Source organism: Pleurodeles waltl, chromosome 2_2 (genome assembly GCF_031143425.1).
Source record: "Pleurodeles waltl isolate 20211129_DDA chromosome 2_2, aPleWal1.hap1.20221129, whole genome shotgun sequence".
Classification (NCBI taxonomy): Eukaryota; Metazoa; Chordata; class Amphibia; order Caudata; family Salamandridae; genus Pleurodeles; species Pleurodeles waltl.
Window position 1 is genome coordinate 1,069,728,779 of NC_090439.1, and position 24,138 is coordinate 1,069,752,916.

Sequence of the window (24,138 nt, forward strand, 5' to 3'; positions counted from 1 at the left end):
AAGTTGAGTGTAACACAATCATTCCAGAAAGTTGGAGAGGGTCCATCATTAATCTAATATACAAAGGGGGTTGTAGAGCAAACCCAGCCAGTTACAGATTGATAGCACTAATTGACAGCGAGGCCAAATACTTTGCCACCTTACTCCTGGCCGACCTGCTCAATTGGTCAAACTCAAATAACCCGGTTCCTTTGAATCAAACTGGTTTTCGGAAGGGATATGGTACAGTGATTAACATTCTTACATTAGGAGACATCACCAACCGAGCAAAATGCTCAAAGAAAAAAATATATTTATGCTTCGTGGACTTCAAAGGTGCTTTTGACCGAGTGGATAGAGCACGTCTCTGGATCAAATTGCGAAGATGGGGCCTGCAAGAGCGAACTCTTAGATGCATAGAAATGCTATACGACAAAACATGGGTGCAGGTCAAGGTAGCAGATGGCTCAAAAATTTCTAGGAGGATATCAACAAATATAGGACTAAAACAGGGTTGTGTTTTGGCCCCCTCACCTCTTCAACCTTTTCACAGCAGATCTCTCCTCGAAGCTGGATGCAACCAACTCACACTCTCCAAGGATGGGAAGTCTGTCCCTATCACACCTTTCATACGCTGACGATATCGTTCTGCTAAGCCACACGAAAATAGGGCTGCAGCGGCTGGTCAGTACCTTAGGTGAATATGTAATGACAAACAAATTAGAAGTTAACACCTCAAAGACCAAAACCATGTCCATGGGATGTCCTCTGAATCTAGCAAACAATATAAAGTTGAACGGCATTACTCTTGAAACAACTCGCTGCTATAAATACCTTGGCTTCACTATAGACAATAAGGCCAATCTTGCGCCGCAGAAGCACTACATTGCACAGAAGTGCAAAGCTTTAACGTATGCTTTCTGTACCCTGGCAAAAAGATTAAAAGGCCCATCTTATAAACCGTTACTGTCTGTTATGTCGGCCAAATTCCTCCCAGCCACTACATATGGAAGTGAAGCTCTATATGGGAAAGATGCCCAGCTACTGGACCAGCAACAAATAAAAACCTACAAGCAGGTCTTTAAACTTCCTCGCTCCGCTTCTCCCGCACAGGTCAGGTTAGAATTTGGCCTAATACAACAGCAGTTGGGCAGGAAAGTGCATGCAATAAAGTCCTGGTACAAAATAAGTAAAAACACGACTAGCCCCCTAGTTGTGGCTTTATGTTATTTAGTGAGCAACAATTAAAAATCAGTATACAATAGGTATCTGTATAATTCTCTGCAAGAGACAGAAATTATGCACCTTTGGGACTCCAACATCTCATGTCCACTGTTGTGTTAAGCGCTAAAAAAGGAAATAGGATTGCAGTCCTTTCTAGCTGACAAATCCAAATTTACACAACACTCGCATGCCTGGCTTCTTATGCACACTTATACCACCTTGGCACCATCACAATATCTGATCTCAACTTTCGCACTACATATCAAGCGTTGTTTGCTGGCTCTTCGTCTAGGAGCTCTACCATCTAGAGCGGACCAACCGTCATTGAAGAATGGAGGAGAATCTTCCTGTAGGTTATGTAAAGGCCCCAATGAAGACATGGTCCACCTGATTTGTATTTGCCCGGCCTTAAAAGGAAGCACAACGATAACTGTTAAAACCAGTTTTTGAGAGGAATGGGACTCGTTCCTGTCGGCCAGCAGTGATGTCAATGTTTGACCCTCACGATCCGCAGTCAATCTGCAGATTCATCAAATTTTTGACTGTCCACACCAAAAACGTAAACATGCTATTTAGGACAAACCTTGGCTGACAGTTGGCTCATTTTTAGGCGTTCAGTTATTTTATTAGTCCCGTACAAAGTTTTGACAATGTTATAGCACGTGGAATGACATATTTTAAGATGACTCAGTTAATAAGGTAAAAGAGTCACACTTCTAACCTGGTAGAGAAGCCCGTAGGTGTAACAGCAAGTCCCTGGGCTATACACATTAAGTTAGTATGTAACATCAACCGCACTACGGATATTAAGTGTTTGTAAAGTTAGTTTAATGGTCAGTCCGTCCATCGACTGCTTTAGAATTGTAAGCTATCAAAAAATCCGGCACATCGCACTTTAGTTGTATATATTTGGTAATAGATTCGTGTATGAAGGGCTTTTTTTTTTATTTCAAAGATTTTACAGAATTCTCTCTTTTTGCTTGGCATTCTTTTTACAGATGCGTTGATTGTTATGGTTTTGATTAACTAAACAATAAAGTTTACTACTACCCTAATCTGAAATAGGTAAAGGGGCCACAGGAGTGGACAGCTCCATATGGAATCCAGACAAATAAACTGGACTGATTTTTGGTAAGCCATGTGTGGAATGTGGACAACGATGGAATCAGGTTGGCCCCCATTTACTCCTGTGAGTAGGTGGGCTTTAGCATTCTACATGTGTTGCACCGTCATCAAGAGGGCGTAAGTAACTCCTACGTAAAGTCTAGTGCTGTAGTCCTGAAAAGTAGAAGTAGCGACTCTACAGATAGGTCTCTACAAAACAAGATGCCGGTTGGCTTAGAGCATTAATATACTAGGGTAAGGCTGCAGTGTAATATCTTACCTTACAATAGGCAATTTAGTAAATGGAACAGGAGGTAAAGTTAATCCATCGGGAAGCGTGATAACCTCCATGGTGCCAGGACATTTTGAAGTGTAACTTTCCAAACTTTGAGTCACGTCTTTCTTTTCTAAAATAAAATGGATAAAAGAAAATATTAACAAAGAGCACAATCTTGTGAAATGTAGAAAAATAAGGGGACTGACTTGTATACACAATATGTGACATACAGAGGCATCTAAAAGACATTTGGGTTAATTGAACAAATGGGCAATTAATATAAAAAAGTCTCTTTTTAACAGAATTTTGTATCGGAACTCAGTTGAAATAACCACACACATTTTCCACCAAAGGACTCTAAGTAATAACTAAACAACACACAAGACTATCATAATAATGTTTTTCAAAGGAAAAAGCCCTCCACTACTTCCCTCATCATCATCCATCAGCCTGTGCTGATGTGTGTCGGGGTAATCCATTCTCTCCCACCCAGTCACTTGAGTTATCCTGATTCCAAACACAAGTCCGCACATCTACTGCCCAAAGATCCCGATGAGCAGACCCAGAAATCTACACAAGTCCTAGCTTTCCAGGCGTACGGCGGGAAATATGTATTTAATACATGTGCGTTTCGACATTTAGCTTTTTCTTGTTTATCCTTCCTATATGTTAACACTCTTGTAAAATCTCAGGGGGGTTCCTATCAACCATAAAAAGATATGATATTTTCCTACCCATCTTCATTCTCTCAAGTCTGATCCACCCTGAGGCTATTTCTCCTTCCAACTGCCAAGAATCCTAATCCAAAAAGAATTACAAATTGCACGTTATCAGCCCGTTGCGTTTTTCTCAACACTGGGGAGGCACGGATTATGCAGCACCCAGATTATAAACAGGTTAAAAACCCTGGCGCTCTCTAGAGGCAATCAAGAGGCGTTGCAGGGGACGAAACATGAAGTACATGATGTTTTACTCAGCAAAACATAAAATCCTTCATGACGGCAGATCGCAGTTATTCACATAACCAACCCAGGCATGGGACTGGCTGGACACGCAGGTCGACTCTGCGCTACTGCGAGCCCACAGGCATGGCGACTTCCCCCTACTGGCGGATCTGACGCCATGGAGACTGAACTCACGCGGGACAGGGGACCGGCCAACCCAAGTTGCCACAAGCTCTCCAGATGCTGAGGCACCTGCTGAGCCGCACAAATAGTTTAGCGTTGACACAGCAAGTTCGCTGAAACGCTGGTAAGGAGCAGTTGGACACAACATTGCCACTTTGAAACTTGCAAAGGTGTGCATTCCACCCCCCCCCCCAAAACACACACACTGAGGGCCTGCCTCCAGTGATGGGACTTTGTACTGTGCCCACACACCCTGGATAGACAGGTCAGCGTGTGCACAAATGTTATTCACCTTACAACAATGTTTACTATTGTACTAGGTACAACAGATCCACGCACCACTGATTTATTTTTGTTCAATATACTATTACTGTTTTTGTTGTTTATGATGCTAACCATAGCAGCATCTACAGGAGGGAGAGAAAGATACTCCCATCATCCTTGCAGAGGAGGCTTGGGCATCAAAAGTTGTGCCCGCTGGTAGCAACATGACACACAGGCAACCAGACACAGGGAAGGGCGATGCATCTGACTGAATGGGCCAAGGGGCAGCTCCTCCACAATGGCAGAGGAGCACTGCCCCCCCCCCCCAGCCAAGAGCCAGGAGATAAAAAAAGAAAACAATGGTCAACTATTATTTTATTTTTCGTCTCCTGGCTAAGTCGCCAGTGCAGGGAGGGGCGAGGATGGGTCACGGGAGGAGAAGAGAGTGCACATGTGTTTTGGCATGCGCAATTTGGTTTTTCAAGCCCAGCTGTGTTGAACAGCCAGGCCGGAGAAACTGCACAGACCACAGGGCTGTGTCTGAGACCAATCCTGGCGCTGCTTTTTTTTGCTAGGTTTAGCATGAAAGCAGCACCAGGACTGCTAGGGAGCCTGCGCTGGTGTCCCAGTGAGTGCTGGGACACCACAAGAAGAGGAGCGACAAGCAAGGCAGCAGGAGTCAGAGGGAAAGGTACGTTTTATGTATTTTTATTTTTTAATTATTTTCCCCCTCCACATTCCCCTCCCCACCTAGACATTTGTGGCTGTCGTCACTGAACACGAGTGACATAGGAAGACAGGGCGAGTGCATCCACAAACACACAGATCATGGACGTGAATAAATTAACTTTCATGGAAACTATTGAGCCTTAATTAGGACATGAAGTACGCTAGGGTGGGAGCATATCTAACAAGGCACGATATACAACTGGACTGACGGTCTGCAAGTTACATACTTACTGCTGTTTGAGGCCACAAAGCTAGTGCTTAAATGGAAGGGTCGCTTTTACCATGCAAGCTACAACACACAAGCAATAGGGGAGGGCATTTGGCTAGCACCAGGCGTGACATTCTTGACAAACGCAACACTAACAGACGATGAGTGCGGCTTCCTTGTATACAAGGCCTAGTGAATGGCAGGGACCTCCCTTTGGTGGGCGTAAATGCGCCAAACATAGACAACACATTTTTCCTATGGCTAAGAATGGTATTAGCACCCTATTTAGGTAGCCTGATGGTATGGATGGGCAACCTAAACTGCATACTTAATGGGCGGTGTGATAAGGTCCCCCCCGCACCCTACATATGAGCTGAAAATGGCAGCCTTCCTGTGCCAAGTGACGACGGAGATAGATCTCCCAGAATGCAAAAATGTACATATTACACAGCCCCATCTACACCTACTTCAATCTAGACAATATCCTGGTGGACGAGGCTCAGGTGCAATATGTACTTTCAGTGACTCACATGGGTAGGAAATTGTCTGACCATTCACCATGTCAAATGGACTACTTGATTTCCAAATTTAAGGCACGTATTCCAACTTGGTGGCCTTGCGCAACCTCGAGATTTGTAAAACCCTCGGGCAGTCCATTACAGAATATTTTGCCTTAAATGCTGATACAGCTAGCGATAGAGGGGTGGAATGGGTCTGCCTTGAAAGTAGTGATGAGGAGCATAGCGAGCTCACAAGTGGCCTCACTGGTGAAGAAACTAGAAATGGAAATTCTGGACAGAGATAAAGAGATGACATGCCAGTAAAATGCTGATGGGGAGAATGTCCAAGTTGAAACAAGACTTGAGGTCACCCATGTAGAAATAACGGAAAAGACAATACAAAACAAACTATTACAAAACCACTCTTTCCGTCAGGTGCTGCACAGAGAGGGGGAAAGGGCAGGAAGGTTGCTGGCCTGGCTGCTGAAAAGAGATCAATCTCCTGTAAACACATCAGAAGGAATTAACTCAGTCTTCCTTGCATAATACAAGTCCCTCTATACGACCTAACGCAGGCATGTCACTTACCCTATACTTGCAGCACGAGGACTGCACCAACTGACCATACCAATCAACTGGAAGAACCACTGATGGTAGACGATAGCAAAGATGCTGTAAATGACATCAACATGAATAAAATTCCAGGCCTGGGCGGCCTTGTCAGCTGAAAGGAACTGCGCTTATAGTGATCAATTAGCCGCAACACTGCTGCAGGTCAACCAAGAGGTTCTGAAAGCTTGAATACCCCTGTGCTCGGTTCGAGAGGGAGTGATCATGGTTATACCAAAAAAGGCAAAATACTCCCTACACTGACAGACTTCACGTTCTGTTGAGCACAGCCAATAAAATACTAGGAAAAGCACTAGCACATAGACTGACACATATAGTTGGCTCCTTGGTGCACACTGACCAATGTGATTTCATTACCGGTAGACATACGGTGCTTTCTATGCGGAAACAGCAAATTGTTCTGTGGGGGACGCAACCCAGAGACGAACATATGGCACTGGTAACATTAGAAATAGGAAAATCTTTCAATATAGTCTCATGGAAGTACTTCATCTTAACATTTAAAGTCACGAATTTGACATACATAGCAATACTCAAACTACTATACGCCAGTCCAGGTGCTAGGGTGCAAACAAACAGGTTATTTCAGAATAATGGACCCTACAGCATAGAACGCGACAGGACTGTCCACTGTCCCCACTGCTCCAAGCAATGGCAGCTGGACTGCTGGCCTGCCAACTAAGGTCCTCACTGCCAGACTGGGTCATAGCCATGAGGGGTAGGTAGCACCTAGTATAGCTACACTCGGACAACATGCTCTTTTACCTGTGCCTCCTTAATATCTTTGACATTTTTGGACCACAGTTCTGCTTACAGATTTACAGGCAAAAGTTGCTACTGTACCCTCCTGCAGGACTATTCCAAGTGCCAAAATGTTCCTACCCAATATGGAGATACCAGGGTAAACAGAGGTCTTTTGTTATTTGGGAATCGTGGTGCTCTCCTCAGACCGCCCTGAGTACTGACAGACTCATACAAACTACTGAGGGGCCTTAAACTTTTGGAGCCTCCTGCCCTTGTCGCTGGCTAGCAGAATAGCAATAACTAAGATGATAGTACTGCCTAGGTGTTTGCACCACTTTCAATGTAGCCTGTATGAAATTCCCAGGGGACAAACGAAAAAAACTATGTTCTTTGGCAAATACACTAATATGGCTAAATGTACAACTGAAAATTTTGAAATGCAGTGTAAATGTCAAAGAATTTGAAATCAGAGGCTAGAAATTAAACTAGTATCCTGTGACTGATTTGTGGGAGCAGTGCAGATGCATCAAACGGAATATGGTATGGACGATGTTTGGCTTTAACTGAATTTAGGAAAGCCCCAACCATCCTAATAAATGTTATTTTTTTATATTTATTTGTTTGCAAATTAACTTAAAATGTGTTATCATTTGTGTATGTGTTTGATGAATGCTTGTTTCTGTATTTTTTGTGTATTGCTTTGCGTTTCAAATCATCGACAATGGTTAGGCCAGGGTCCCCGGCTTCCAGTTATGACTATCAGTAATGACTATCAGTAATGACTTTCAGTAATGACTTAGTGGGGGGTCCCCTGGATTCCAATAATGATTCAGTGGAGGTCCCCAGGTACCAGTATTGATAAAGGAGGGTCCACAGAAGTCAAGAGGTTGGGAACCACTGTTCTAAACAATATATGTGTTATCAGAAATGTTTTAGTTTGTCTGCTCAAACTGGCTTCCTTATGGCTTCACTGAAAAGAAACAAAATTATTGCAAACTGCTTTTCCGAAGACTCCATTTTCCACATTGAAATACAACTGAGCAGGCATTGACCTCCCATTGCCAGATGGATATTTGAGAAACGTTTATTAAAGGATATGGAATGGATATGGCCAAGGCCACTGGAATTATGCGATTGTGGCGATTTTTTATTAGAGATTTGCTGCTGTTTCCACATAATCCATCATCTGTCACATAATCTGCAGATTTTAACAAAAAAATTATTTTGTTTCTAGCACAAATGGTTCAAAAGTTACTAAAATTGCAGTGACAAGTGTTGCCGCACAATGGAAGGCCCTTTAGCAAAGCTGGACTGGTCACCTTCATGCTGCTTATTGCTATATTTGAGTGTTAAACGAGTAATAATGAGGTGCAGCCAATAATTAGTCAGTATTACCAAGTTAAAATATGATGAAATAATGAAGTAATACTATTACAATATGTGCCACATTATGCCGCATAATTTGCCTTTTCTTGCAGCATAACTTAATCAACCCTGCTGCATAAGTTGACCCTCTACTGCCGCATAATTCCAGTGGCCTTGGAATGCGGTGGATAAGTTTTCATTATGGAGTTGTTTTTGTTGATTCTTATATAGCAAGGCTATCCATTGTTGTGGATGCATTTGAAGAGGCGCTGGGGGGGAAAATAACAGTGTTTATCATCAAATTGATCATTACAACAGGTTAAAAATTTAAATAGCTACAAAACACATTGAAAAAGTGCCTTCTCAAATGCTACACACAGGAACATCTGAAAGTAAAAATAATTAGTAGAAAACCAAACTTTTCATGTAAGAACTAGTAACAGTCACACACTACTGGGCAGTGATCATACAAAGAAAATTAACATGTGGGGAAAATGTTTTATCCAACGCAATCAATTAGTTTCAAAATGTATCTAGAAGGGTCAACTTCTTGAATAAAATGATCCAAACTACATATCCCTAAGCAATTTGGTGGATTGTCCCTCTATTTTCTGTATTAGTAAATATTATATCTCAATGTAATGGCATTGCATGCCCTACTGGCAATGGCAATTCTATAATCAATTGAATAATCAAATAACTTGCTCTTGACCTGCCTACACAAATTTAAACCTCCAAGTGCCATAAAATTATAAGGTACAAGACATTGCAGACCACGACAACTAGGAAAAGCAAACTCTTTAACTATTTTTTTAAATGCTGATATTCATTAATACATCACCTCAGGAGACAAGTAAGCTTTAGGCATCAATCTTGGAAACAGGCTTTGTGTCAAATATGACTTGGATAAGAATAAGAACAAATTCAACCTAGCAGTTGCAAAAATCAATCCTGGCAATGGGTTTCTTATTCCCAGATTAAATCTATTTGAAAACCTTATTTTCATTTCAGAGAAACGACTCTAATGATATTGTTAAAACGTTCAGTCAGACACCTGGAAAAGGGATAGGTCATTGGTACAGAATTCTTACACGGGGTACATGAGAATTTCTTCATGCAACATTTCAACAGATGGGACAAAGAGCACAAGAGCACAAGGTCAAGATTACATACATAATATGGACTGAAATATTACGTTTTTCCTATGAATCATTTTGTGCTTCTAATTATCAACACATAAATTACTACTCAAGATGAATGAGCTTCTCAATAGGTTGCATTCTAACAAATCATCAACTGGTTTCAGATGTCAACCTGAATACCCACAATTACGGATTGGTTACAACAAGATGTAAAATGCGATGGCATTAAAATTCTTATACGTTATATATTTATCATCAAATTTATTATGATTGTTGATGATGCACTTTTCCTTTCTTTGTAACCAGTCTTGGTACCTCAAAGAAGAGGGAAGAGAAGATAAAAAAAAACTTTGACCAGGATGCCTAGCTTGATTTATCCAATCTTCCCTCCATCACACTCAGCTTGAAATTACGCACATGCCACAGAAACTCAGAACTGCTATCTTTCAATAGAAATTCTTGCCTTAAATCTTTAAACAAATATTTCTTCGGTTCCCTCTTTCTGATTCATGTCTTTGATGATTATTATTGTTTTTACTTTCATAGATTGGTTTGAGAATTTTATTACATTGTTTTCTTTACTGTACAATGGTTGGCACTTCTTGAACTTAATACACATTTCTCTCTGGAACCTCCTGCTACTTGTTTCATAGTTACCAGGTGTCAAACAGAGTTTCACTGAGATTTCAGTGCAGACCTAACACTGGAGTGTTTATTAAGTTGGTTAACGGTCACTCCTTCTGAAAATATTAACTCACTTTGTGACAAAACCAATCTAGCCAAGGCAGGAACTCTTGTTCTCTACTCTCAAAACTTATCTGAAAAATCACCTACTCCTCTAACAGTTAAACACCTTATGAAACCTAACCTACACAGCATCAGTAGACTGCGACTGTCTAAGTTAGCGGAATCCTCTCACCTTACTCCCCATCTTCCATAGGGCTACCTTACATTAATAATTTCTGCTATTGTCTTTTCACCTTCCCTCACAACCTTCTACTCTATCTAATAATCTATAACACTTATCCCTTTTGATTACTGAAAATTCTCAATGACTGTGATACAACTATCAACTTTGACTTTTATACATGGTTATCTCTCTTCCATTCCAACCTGTGGAGTAACATAAACCAATGCTAATCAGTACATTTATGAATGGAATGCCAATTTCCGTTCACTACTCAATAATTTAAGTGCTTCATAGTTACATAAACAACCTGTTGAAATAACAATAGTTCCTACTTTTACTTTGGACCTATTTAAAGTACTATAACATTCACTGGTTTGTCCACGCTAAGGAAAAGTCTAAATAACTAAGTAAATTAGGCAAGAAGATGCTTGGTTGCTGCAGAAATGGTGGAAAGGATGTCAGGTTTTTTTTCTCTGGGTGATTACATTTGAGGTTCCATTCTTTGGATTATTTTATTAAAAAATCTTCAGGATTTTAAATCAGGAATTCTTAGGTAAATGTGAGGATTATTTTTTTGTTGGAAAAAACAAAGGGGGAGACCACGTCATACCAGCTTCCCTTCTCTAATCAATTTTATAATTTTATCCATAATCCTAAAAACTTGCTTTCAGATGTTTTCAATTTATTTTCTTATTTCTTTAAACTGTAACCCTCCCCTTACCATGTACTTTTATCCTTTCCATAAGAATTTGCCCTAGCCCTAGAACTTACCTGTATCCTACATGATTTTCTTTCAAACAACATTTTTGATGTTCTGATTTAATTACCTTGAGATTTCTGTATTCTCTGATAATTTAAACTGAGGAAAGAACATGCCATCGATGGAGAAAAGCTTACCAATCTCCTAAAGAGACTTGCCAGTTTTTCTGATGCCTTAAGAGAGTCTTTCTTCAAGAATGGACTCTGAGAAGGATGGAGAAGATATAAAGGCCTTCTACAGTGCATGACGTTGATGTACTAAATGAAGCACACTCAAGGGTGCAATCGTTATGGACAGTGTACTCTGCTCTCTGTGAAGCACACAGGAAGCGCGCCAGACTAAGATACTGACTTCCCATTCTTTTCATATTTGGCCCTATACAACAGTAAGGTCTAAACAGGTGCCATGCCTCACAACATGCATTTTATGTTACACTAAAATGTTTAGTATCAAACCTGTGACTCCTCACAGAGCACCTTTTCGATGACCATGAAAATAGCTTGCGCTCCGAGTCGGGTCACTTGCTACTTTGCATACATTCCATGGTTTGTGTTCTTGATGGGGAATGCTCAGAGGAGCTTAGGGGCTGGAGGCTACCCTGGAGGGATCTGTGCCCTAACTCTTTTGTTCAGCTTTGATGTGTATCGCACCTTGACAATGAAAGAGCGGGATGTAGATATGTTGCCTTAGTCTTGCCCTGATGTTAGTGGGGTTAGGGTACATATGGTGCACACGCCTGATTTATTTGTGTATGACTGACAACACCATCTGGGTACCCAACACAAATTAGAGGGCAACATAGTGTCGCTGCCACCTATGTCAAACAAGTCAGCCCTTGTGTCACCCACGGGGACACAGTGTTAGTCAATTCTAGAGTAAGTGAATGCAGCTCTACAGTAATGTGTACTGTTCTGCACACAATTTCGAGAACGCTTGCACTCCAGTATAGCGCAACTATTGATTGCCACAAGATTCTTTGTTAGATGTTATAAAAAGGTTGGCCAGTGCTCAAGCACAGTGGTGATCTATTCCATTTAAACATTAGCTGGAACTGTTGCAGGGAAGGCTGCCATTGTGATTATGCAGCCCACACACAAAGCAAAAATGTTAGTGGTTTAATTAACTTAATGGAGCCGCATCCTCAGAGTTTAAGAAAGCAAACTAATAAAAAGAACATTACTGCATCATACTTAGGTCTCTATGAAAGTGATGTGGATATAAACCTGGTGCATTCCAAGAATAATTCACCTGATGAGGTTTTGGTTTCCCTAATCAGTCCCACAAAGCACCACTGGACTCTAACTACTGTAGCTTCATTTGTTACATACTTTTATCGTTGGTCAGAACACACACTTCATACTTCAAGCAAACAAACATCTACATTTCCGTTCCATTAAAACTGTAATGCTCAATCCACCTCTGCTAAGCAGCTCAGCATTCAACAGGAGAAAGACTGCTGCCCAGTATCACCCAGATAATGACATGGCGCCTACAACACAGATGCTAATGTACCACATGCCTGCCACGTATGCACTTGGCTCAGCATCACAGAGCAAGAGCTAGACTACTATGTGGTCACTGCTATTCAAAACCACACATTATTACTGCCTAACACATTTATGGATCTCCTAGACTTGTTGGAGTGACACACAGGGCTACTGCCTACGGTTAAGACTGGTAGTTGCCTTGGAGGCTGCAGTATGAATACCTACCTATCTGAAACTATATGCATGTTAGCGTAGTAGTGGTGCCTTTGCCCCACTATGGAGCAAAGTATAGCATGTCTGAAGACGAATGGAGCCCACGCAGGGTCAGCCCTAAAAAGTTTGTTGCCCTAGTGAGCATGCCCAAACTCATCTTCTCACACCTCCCCTTCCCAGTGCACACGTTCCCACCCACGACTACACACACGCAGATCCAGTGCCATATTAACTTTTTGAAAACCACTTGTATCTCAGTTTTGTGCTACCAGCAGATGTTTAAAATAAGCATTGATCATGAGCGAGGCGCCAAAAAGATGGCTGCAAAATGGCCACCCTTTAAAGGAGACTCAGCAGACTGCGATGACCATCCAACCTTTATCCTTCTGATGGACCCAGGAACAGCAGGTCCTAAGAGGCGGGTGGGTTGTGGATCGAGCAAAGAAATGGCCTGCTGCCTCAGTGCTGCTGCCAGCAGGAACAAGGTCACTCACAGCCTGCGGAATGTGCTGAGCACCGCCACTGAAGTAAGGCAGCGTCCGTGTAGGAAGGGAGCTAGGCGGTGCAGATTGTGTGAGCCAAAGCATCAACTGCCTTGCGGGGTGCCAGGACTGCAGGCTGAGCTGGGCTGCTTGCAGACCCGAAGGGGCCACACTAGGGAGGAGCTGCAGTCTACGAGGACTAGAAAGCTGCTATGAGTGATTGGCTTGGGGCAGCTGGCCCAACTGCTTCTTGGTGCGCAGTTGCTCCTCCTGGGCCACGTAGTCTAGCTCCCAGACTGGGAGAAACCTTCTGCCTGCCCTCAAATAAGAAAATGGATACAGCACACAGCGAGTGTCTTGAGTGGATGCAGCAGCAGCATCTGTCCTGCCACAGAGCCAGGCCTGGGTGAAGCTGAGATGTGCGGAGCCCCGGCGAGCATGTGAACTTTTGGAGGCTCCTTAAAGGACTGTGGGACTCATATTGTGGCAACAGCCCTGAACAATCTATGCCGACATTAAGCATGTGGCAGGCTCTGAAGCTCTCCTGACTGTGACTGGAGCCCACTGGGGAGTGGGCCGCCCTGAGACTATTGGGCCTGGCCCCACAGAGACAACATAGCTTTGGGCTCACAAAAGAAATTGATCTGCTTGTAAGCCCTCATCCACTCCCGCTGCCTGGGGTGAGGTGAGGTCACTTGGAACTGTGGTTGCCTAGCCCGCCCCCACGCCAAGGCTCACTGGGGTTGTGTCTAATGAGGCGTGTGTGCCCAGTGCACTGGAGCACTGCACCTAGTGGCAAGTGACTGACAGTAGCACTGGCACAGCCCAGCTTGGGCACCAGTGACGGCAGAGAGGGTCACCATGGGGAAGCACAACTGAAATCAGGTGAAATTCTCACTTGAGAACAGGAAAGCGGTGGAATCGACTGCAACAAACTTGGGGGAGAATTCATCAACTGCGGAAGACAACCCCAAATTAAATGTGAAGTCGCTGCTGGTAAAGGTGAGACAGGCCCTACACCCCACCGACTCTGGAATTTACACATTCACCAGCAGATTATACCGAGCTGGACAAACATGAGAATTGCCTGGATCACCTTGAACTGAGCATGTCATAAGCTGCCGACAACAGGGCGACCTGGAATGAACAGCTGCTACGAATGAAGAAAGTACTAGATGTCATCAAGGCCAAGAATGTGCATTTGGATGTTGCTCCAGAAGAAACAACATCAGGGGCTGCGGCCTGCCACAGTCCATCACTATAGGAATAATGGAACTGTACATTTGCTGCGCTCCTTCTTCGGTTACAAGCTTACCACCCTATTCTCAGTTGAGAAAGGTCACTACTTGTTGAGCCAACAGCCACCCCGGGGCCCCTGGTGCAGCCCATCACAGTGCGCCTCATCCACTACAAGGACCAGAATGCTATACTACGCATCTCTGGAGAGAAGAGAGATGTTCAATACCAGGAAAACAAGCTCTTGCTTTACCTGGCCTCCACCCTGGTGGCCCAGAGAGCTCACTGCTAAAAGACTGCTCGCCAAAGTCCGGATGTCAATGCTCTTTTATCCCTGGCAAAATTAAGGGTCTTCAGCCAGGGAAAGACCACTTATTCACAGATCCTAATCTTGCACGTAAATTTGGGCACAAACACATCCAAAAATCTACACCCGAGAATGATGGAGATGCAGAGGCCCAGGAGAACCAGCTCGATGAAAAAGATCAAAGTCTGGTGCAGGGGTAAACTCGGCTGGGCCCTACTGACTGATGGGGCCACTTCCCCACTGCATATTTGGAATGTGGCTTGATGCTTGGCCATGGTCACGCTACTTGCACTTTCTTTATGACATTTGTTTCATCAGAACAGAAACATGAACCTAGCCACTTTACACTGAACCTGGGGCATGGAGATCGCTACTAACTCCCCATAACTCTAGACTTGAGACCTAGGACAACTGCAACAAGCAACCTGGCCTCCTTGGGTGCGCTGCCCTAGATGGTGCTGCACATCAACACCTTTCTACACTGTCCCGGCCACCTGTTGGCCTACAGCTACAGGGGTATCACCTGGATCTCGGGCTGCCTCTGGGATGGTTCCCATACGGGCCCCAGTTCCCAAACCTGCAGGCCTGGTTTAATGTTTCTAGTTTTTGGGATGACTAGGGAGGGCAGATTCATCAGTGAGTTAAGGTGGTTGAAGTAGGAGGTTTCTGTTGTTTCACGTATTCACTACAGGATGGTGCACCACTACAAACATTAGGGATTCTGCTCCTAGACTGTGGATTCCACAGCCCTCCTTGGGCAATCTAGACACTCTGCTGCCTGGAGATCGAGCACTTCCCCAGGAATGCATGACGCCGCAGAAGTGCTGATGATGTAATGCCAGGAACTGTACTTATGACATGGAACATTAGGGGTGTAAGACGCCCACGAAAGGTCAGGCAACTTGCAACTTTTTGCTTATCGTAGACTACACGGACTAGATATAAGTTTCCTTCAGCCAGATTCCTGGGACATATTGATTGGGGTCAAATGCAACAGGTTTCCATGTTTATTTTGTCCTTGGGACAAGTAGGCCCAAACCCCTGCAGCACATACTCTTTGGCTGCCAGTTTACAGAGACGGAAACCTTCTGCAGTTGAGGTAATATGTCTTCATATGTCAATGCTATTCCAACTTGTATTTATGGTTCATTAATGAAAAGCTTGTTTTATTAGGGTGAGCCATATAAATAAACAGTTCAAGGTGACACTGCACTACTGAGAGTAGTTCCAGTAAAAAAAATAAAAAAAAAAGTGCACACACTTGTTTCAAAAGTTTAGCAATATAATGCTCCCAGAATGCTGTCCGATTAGATGCAAATGTTTGCAGAAGCTTGTAAGCAGGAGTAAAGATTCTTTGCTTTCAGAATAAAATGTTAAAAAAAAAAAAAAAAAAAAGGCAAGTAGGAAGAAACATTTTGTTACTATGAGATTTTAGGGGCTTTTTCTTTGAAGCTTCATTTAGTAAAATGTGTTGTTGCATGCTAGTATTTCCCATAAATATTCCTGATGGAAAATCAATGTATCCATTTTCAACAAGATTATGGGAAGCCTGAAAATAAACAAGTACTGGCAAACTAACCGATCCAACATTTGTTGTGAGTCTTTTGGTGTTCCCAACGCTTGTCTTGTTTTGACATGGTTTTTATAAAACTTTATTATTGTGGGAGCTGCCAGGCCCTCACCATTGTAGCGAACACTGGCAAAAATCAACCAAGAAATTTTGGTCTAAAAAAGCACACATATTTACAAGTGGTGTAACTATGCCACACAGCCTCTGGCGTGCAGAGGGACCCCTCCACGGGGTTCCATCAGCACAGCAACTGCCCCCAGTGAGTCTGGGGGGGGCCTCCAGTTTTGTTACACCACTGATTGCCACAGTAGTTCCTGGCACTGAACAAAACTACTTTGCGTGCCAATATGCTCCTTGTTGCAGAGCAGAAAGTGATCACTCTCAGTAAAGCCAACCCACAGATACATAGAGAGAGAAATAGAAGTTTAATAAAAAACAAAACATCTTGGTTAACACCAGACCAAATTAGGGACACAATTCTTAAAGAAAGTAAAAAAAAGTACACTCATGGAATATATCTTTGAATTAGTGGCCTTCATGAATTCACAATAACTTACAGAAGTAGACCAGGAAATCATACTCCTAGAAAATATTAGTGAGCTGTATTTTAGCACGAGCAAATATGAATGTGTAGATTTTCTCATGTGAAAATCTATTGAGCGTTTACAAGTTCACTTTTCCTCCAACCACTTTTTTCCCAACCCTGGAAGAACTTCTACCTCTGCCATTGTAAGGAGTACATTTCCAACCTTTCTCAGTATGGGAAAAGATTAGAGAAGAGCTGGTGAAAATCCTTAAACATGCAAGTTAGTAGGTTTGGAGACTCAAAGGCATTCCAACGCTGGAACTACTGCTTAGTGCTTCCTCCAGCCCCAGTATATAGATCTGCGAAACAGTGACAAAATAAGGAAATTGCAATAGTAAGGATAGAAACTGCAAGTATTCAAGCCCTACTATAGTAGTAGCCCTGGCATTATCAGAGAGGCTATTATGAGATTGCTGCCATATTTTGCAGCAGAACTACATGGCACCTAAGGGACGAGTAGATTTTTTTTACAGGACAAATAGATTTAAGAGAGCAACCGTCCCATGGACAAGTAGATATTTTATAAAATTCCACAACCCTGTGCACTAGACTCCAATATTGCTGGACTGGTGAGATCCACATTAAAACATATTCTGAATACACCAGGGTAGTGACAATTGTTTTATGTAGAAGACTGAGATGAGACACACTTGATGAAATTGTGGCCAGCGACGGCTACCTTATCCTACATGGTGTGCCGAAAGTCAAAGAATTGACACTCGTTTGTGTCTTTGGTCCCATGCGGGCAGCCTCAAGTTTTTCCTCTCAGTTTGGAGTAAAGTAGTATGACTGGGGGGCTTGACCGTTATTTAGGCGGGCGACTTCAATGTGGCATCAAGATCCAGCCCTGGGTAGATCGCAAATCACACACTCAGGCGGCACAGATTCAGGCTACTATGCAGGACAAGGCAATACAAGATATCCAGTACAAGCAACATGGAGAGACAACAGCTAGGACTTGTGTCATGACCTCTTGGGGAGCATGGACTCCACTGACTACTGGCTAGTAGCTGAGGACGTAGCAACTTGGACTAAAACAGTCGACCCAATGCCCCGTACACTTTCTGACCATATTACAGTGTGAATGAACCAGAACCTGGTCCTGGCAGAGGCCGGGAGTCGTGCCTTCACCTTGCCACTCCCACCAAATTACCTCAGAGACCCTGTGTTCCTGGACAACACCAAAACAGCCATAATTGAGAATTTCTCCACTAATCATGAGTCGGTGGATTCCCCGGGATTGGAAAGAGAGCTGGGAGAGCTTGAGGCCCATTATATAGCTACCAGTGACACACGCACTTGCGCGTATTACAGCAGTAAGCTATTTGAGTACTAGGAGGATGCAGACAGGGAAATGCATTATTTACACAAGGGGGATACTGCTAGGTACTAAGGAGAGGAAGATAGAGCTGGCAAAAGCCTAGTTTTGTTGCTTCTCTTCACATAGACTAGCCCCTACCTCACTGAGATCCTAGATGATGAGCACCAACCTCACAACACCAGCAGTGACATTACAAAGGTAATGGTATGGTAATACCCCCAGTCTTTTTAGCTTAAATGTTGCACTAAGTCCCAATGTGCTTGGAGAATACCTTGATACAATCCCATTGTTATGGTTTCATACTGGGCAGACCCACCGCACACAACCTGAAACCCCATTCTCTATGAAGCACATCCTGACGCCTGAACTGAGAGCCACTGCTGTCTTTCGTGATTAAGGCCATGGACTCCTTAGAGTGGCCTTATCTCTTCTAGTTGCTAAAACAGATAGGCCTCAGTGGGACGTTCCTCCGACGGATCAAACTACTATACACTACAGCAAGCACCCATTTCCAGATAAATGGCCTGGTCTCAGCTGCCTTCCCAATCAGCAGGGACACATGACAGGGCTGCCAATCTTGTTTGCAATCGCGATGGAACCTCTGGCGTCATGTCTACACCAGCATCGTGCTACATGCGGGCTTCACTTCACAGCATGGGGAGTCATAGTGTCTATGTACGGAGATGACCTGACAGTGTACGTTGGGGAGCCCGATATTAATCTACCACCTATACTAAGCAAATTGATTCAATTTGGGGGATTCACCTGGCCCACCATTAATTGATCTACATCAATAATTTTTCCCCTAACGGCTGTCACATTGCCATTCACCACCTATTTCACTGACGTGGGCTGATTCTGCAGTAAAATACTTGGGGATCTGGGTTAGCAGAGATAGTGGAGAATCACGGCTGGAAATTTACAGCCAGGCCATCGCCTTGGTAGATGAGCGGATTCCTCAATGTCCCAGCCTGCCGCTCTCCATAGCTTGGAGAATAGCAATTGCCAAAATGATCCAATTCCCCAAGCTACTATATTGCTTTATAAATCTCCCACTGCCATAGATACTGGCCTTTACGGATCAAATGATGTCCTTATTAATTACCTTGACCTGGGGCATTAGATAGCCGTGACTGGCATGGAAGGTCCTGACCCTCTCATTTGAGCAAGGGGCATGTGGGCCCTGGATGTGGACCTCTACTACAACTGTGCCAAGGGTGTGGAATTTATTAAAATATCTACTTGTCCAGGGGACAGGTTGCTTCTCAAATCTAGTTGTCCTGTAAAAAGATCTACTTGTCCCTTTGGTGCCATGTAGTGTGGCAACAAATTATGGCAGCAATCTCATTATGTAAGAGCTCTGATAATAGCCTCTCTGATTATGCCAGGGCTACTACCTTAGTAGGGCTTGAATACTTGCAGTTTCAATCCCTACTGTAGCAATTTCCTTATTTTACCACCTTTCTGCAGATCTGCATACTGGGGCTGGAGGAAGCAGTAAGCAATAGTTCCAGGGCTGGAATGCCTTTGAGTCTGCAAACCTACTAACCTGCATGTTTTAAAGATTTTCACCAGCTTCTCTCTAATATTTTCCCATAATGAGAAAGGTTGGACATTCACTCCTGACAATGGCAGAATTAGAACTTCTTCCAGGGTGGGAAGAAAGTGGCTAGAGGGAAAATGACCTTGCAAATGCTCAATAGATTTTCACATGAGCAAATCTACACATCGTATTTACCCATGCTAAAATACAGTTCACAAATATTTTATAGGGGTACAACATATACCATGGGTGCACTTTTGTGACTTTCTTTAAGAATTTTGGGCCACATGTCGGTAGGTTCAGATTTGCGACCCGCAAATCCGAATTTAGGATGGTGTCCCTGACACCATCTGTGATTCGCAAGGGCTTCGCAAATGCCAACCTCATTAATAATCATGAGGCGACCCCCTTGCGAATGGCGGCCCTCACAGGGATGGTAGCCTGCTGGAGACAGCAGACCACCATGTCTGTAACTGCTTTTCAATAAAGCAGTTTTTTTTTTTTGTAATGCAGTCCGTTTTCCTTAAAGGAAAACGAGATGCATTACAAAAACGAAAAATGAAACTTTTTCGTTTCATTTTTTCAGAGCAGGCAATGGTCCGCAGGACCACTGCCTGCTCTGAAAAAATGTTTACAGTGACATTCACAATGGGGAAGGGGTCCCATGGGGACCCCTTCCCTTTAGCGAAAGTGTTAGCACCCATTTGAAATGGGTGCAAACTGCAATTGGTTTGCGCCCGCGTTCGCGGTCACAAAACAATCCTACATTGCACTGCGAGTCACAATTAGGAAGGGAACACCCCTTCCTAATTGCGAGTCGCAAACCCGTTTTGCGATTCAGTAACCAGGTTACTGAATCGCAAAACTGGGTTTGTGCATCGCAATGTGCTTTTTGCATGCCGCAAACAGCGAAAGTAGCTGTTTGTGACATGCAAAAAGCTACCTACATGTGGGTCTTGGTCCCTAATTAGGGCTGGTGTTAACAAAGACATTTTGTTTTTTATTAAACTTCTATTTCTCTCTCTTTCGGCTGGCTTTACTGTGAGAGATCGCATTCTGCTCTTCCACAAGGAGCATATTGGCACACAAAGTAGTTTTGTTCAGTGTCAGGAACTACAGTGGCAATCAGTGACGTAACGAAACTGGAGGCTGCCCCTTTGCAAAGAACATGGAGGAGCCCCCTCTCCAGACTCACTCAGGCCAGGTGCTGTGCTGAAGGGGCCCCCTGGAGGGCGGCTGCGGGGCCTTTGTTATGCCACTGGTGGCAACGTGTGCTTTTAGAGTTCAAAAACTTTTTTTTTTGTTGCCAGTGTTTGTTACAGTGTTGAGGGCCTGATAGCTCCCACAACAATAAAGTGTTACAAAAGCCATGTCAAAACAAGACACGCATTGATGAAACTAAAAGACTTATAAAAATATGTCAGATCAGTTGGCTTTGTCAGTGTTTGTTTATTTTCATGCTTCCCATAATCGTGTTGAAAATAGTTACACTGATTTTCCATTAGAAATATTTTTGGGAAATACTAGCATGCACCAACACATTTTACTAAATGACACTTCATTTGCATTTAATCAGAGAGCATTCTGGGAGCATTATACTTAGCCTCATAGCCTAAACTTTTCAAACATGTGTATACACTTTTTTTTTTTGTACTGGAACCAACGTCAGTAGTGAAGTGTGACCTTAAAACATTTATTTACAGCACTCACCCTAATAATGAAGGCTTTCAAATAATGCACCATAAATACAAGTTCGAACAGCATTATCTTTTGGAAACACATTACCTCAACTGCAGAGAGTTCCACTCTCTGTAAACAGGCAGCCAAAGGGTTTGTGCTGCAGAGGGTTGGGCCTACTTGTCCCAAGGACAAAGTAAACATAAAAACTGTTTGCCCTTGACCCCAAACAAGATGTCCCGGGCGTGCACAAGCCCACTTCGTGCACAAGTGGTTGTACCATACACCCTTCACCCCGCATGTGGCCTTTGAGGACAGCATTGCAACATGCCCACTGCACAGGGCAATCTGCATGGCACTGACATGCCCGAGAGGCAGCACAGGCACAAGATAGGCTGTATGTTTGGGCCTGGGCGAGACTCTGCAGAAGGGTGCACCTGTCAGTCCTATACCATTAGCCCTGCAAAGCCATATTTAGTAGCACTGCACTTTATCGAATATGTAAGTCAATGTGACTTCTTTGGCGTGCTATGTAGGATCTAATAGTTTTCAACAATGTCAACCTGTACCCTCATGAAGACTATACTAACAAAAGTAAAGCCAGATTTTTTCTTTGGGTGTGGTACGACCAAAAGGCCACAATAGAGCTTTGTTAATATAACATTTTAACAACGTTGTCTCTATATCCTTAAAGATACCTCTGTGTTTTTTCAACATAAGGTTGTTGCCAGCACTGTTTCATCCAGGCCACAATGGCCTTAAGGCAAGTCAATAGAGGCCTGCACGTCCAAGGCATGCCCTACACCTTCAAGGCAACCCAATTATTATCAATGTAGGATGGGCAAAATTGATTTCTGGATAAACTTCATGAAAGGCATGGGATAGATATTAAACAATAGAGGAAAGCGTGAGAAAGACCTGTAGGATGCTGTATTTGACTTCTTCCAAGGAAGAACCAAAATTGACAGAATTTGACTCACAAGAATTAATTCTACTTTACCTACTGCCTTCGAGCAAAAGAGTGCTGGCACACTACTGCCGTGCACCGTCACTTTACTCACTAATGGAAATGTCCTGAACTTATTCTGCATTCTGAAAATGAGTGCCTCATCATATTTTGGCTGAACTTTTTGCAGCAATGTTGCTCTCTGCCATTACTGGCTTCAGTGAAGGAACCTGACTAGATCCCTGCGAGCAGTCACTGTGCAAATTGTAGCCCACCCTTGCTGTGAACTGAGACAAACTGGGGTTGATAAGGTGGGGAGCTCCAGGAGAGGTATGAATGAACAGCCAAAGCACCCAGCAAGAACAATAACTTTTCCATGAAATCCAGTGTGTGCAGTGTAGAACAATCTAGAAGGGACACGTTTCCTTTTCGCTGAGGTAGCCTGGGAGTTGTCATAAAGCCCTGCCCGTACCCACCTCTCATTAACAAAATACTGTTCCTATCCAAATTAAGATCAAGCCTAAATTGATACAGAATGTGGATGGCTCACCTATCAATTTGGGCCTAATAACTCAGTGTACAGAGCCTCTGCAAGGAAGAACTTTTAACCTTTATGAAAGATTAGTATTTGATTTGATTTCTTCACCTCATCATCCTGTGATAGTCTGAGTACCTCGGCTAGTACGTCATATCCCTTACATTAACTCGGTGACCCAGATTATATCTTTCAGTTCAGAATTCTCAAATAAACACTCTCTCTTTTTTCCAGTCAAATGAAGGAACAGGTTGCTTTACCTACTCCTACAGAACCCACAATGCTGGTGGCAAGCCTGTCTTCTGTTCCTGCATATTACCAGGGCTTTGGGGATATGTTTGAAAAAGCTAATGTGCAACTATTACCTACGAATTTTTAATGTGATTGTGCAATAAATCCAGGGGCTGAAATATCATATGGCAGGACGTATATGCTTTCAGAAACAGAGAAGAAAGGTCTTCATCGGTACTCGGATGAAAATTTGGAAAATTCCCTCTACATCCCCTTCAGGAGCTCCTCTGTTATTTCTGCTGAAGAAAACTAGTGATTTAGGACTGTGCATAGATTATCGAGGGTTAAATAAGATCACAATTCAAGATCGCTATCCTCTTGCATTATTCAAGGATATTCAGGAGTCAGTCAGTGGAGCTCAAGTATTTTCTAAGCTAACTCGCAGACGGGCTTATGATTTGCTAAGAATACGACTAGGAGATGAGTGGAAGACAGCCCTTCAAACTCCGTTTGAACACACTGAATATAGAGTAACGCTATTTGGGTTATGTACTGCCCCCTTTATTTTTCAACGCTTTATGGATTCCATCTTTTCAGATCTCTTGAACCTCAATGTAATTGTGTAATTGGATGACATTCTGCTATTCTCCAGGTCACCAGCTGAACATCATCAACAAGTCAGACACAATTTGTATTGATTACGGAGGCATTCTTTGACATGCAAGCCTGAGAAGTGCCTGTTTGAACAAGCAGAGATGGAGCATTCAGGATTTTTTCTCTCCCCTTGTGGAATTACTATGGATCCAAAGAAAATGCAAGCCGTGTTACAATGGCCAATCCTTTCCTCCATCAAGGAGACTCAGTTTTCGGGGGATTTGCCAGTTTTTATTGGCAGTTCATCCATATTTTCTCAGAGTATTCGTCCCAAATTTCGCGATTATTAAAGGAGAATCTGAGTACAGGATTCTATTGGGATCGGTCTGCCAAAGAAGATGCCTTTCAAATCCTAAAGAAGGCCTTTACTTCGGCACCAGTCCTGAG

General features: G+C 43.2%; 1 protein-coding gene across 1 annotated transcript in view; it reads right to left on the reverse strand.

Moving 5' to 3' along the window:
• TRAPPC9 (trafficking protein particle complex subunit 9) overlaps positions 1-24,138 on the reverse strand; it is a 2,294,541-nt gene that overhangs the window by 1,968,478 nt on the left and 301,925 nt on the right. The window contains exon 10 of the mRNA XM_069220801.1: positions 2,588-2,714. Within this exon, the coding sequence (XP_069076902.1) occupies positions 2,588-2,714 (127 nt within the window). The remainder of the gene's footprint in view (positions 1-2,587; positions 2,715-24,138) is intronic.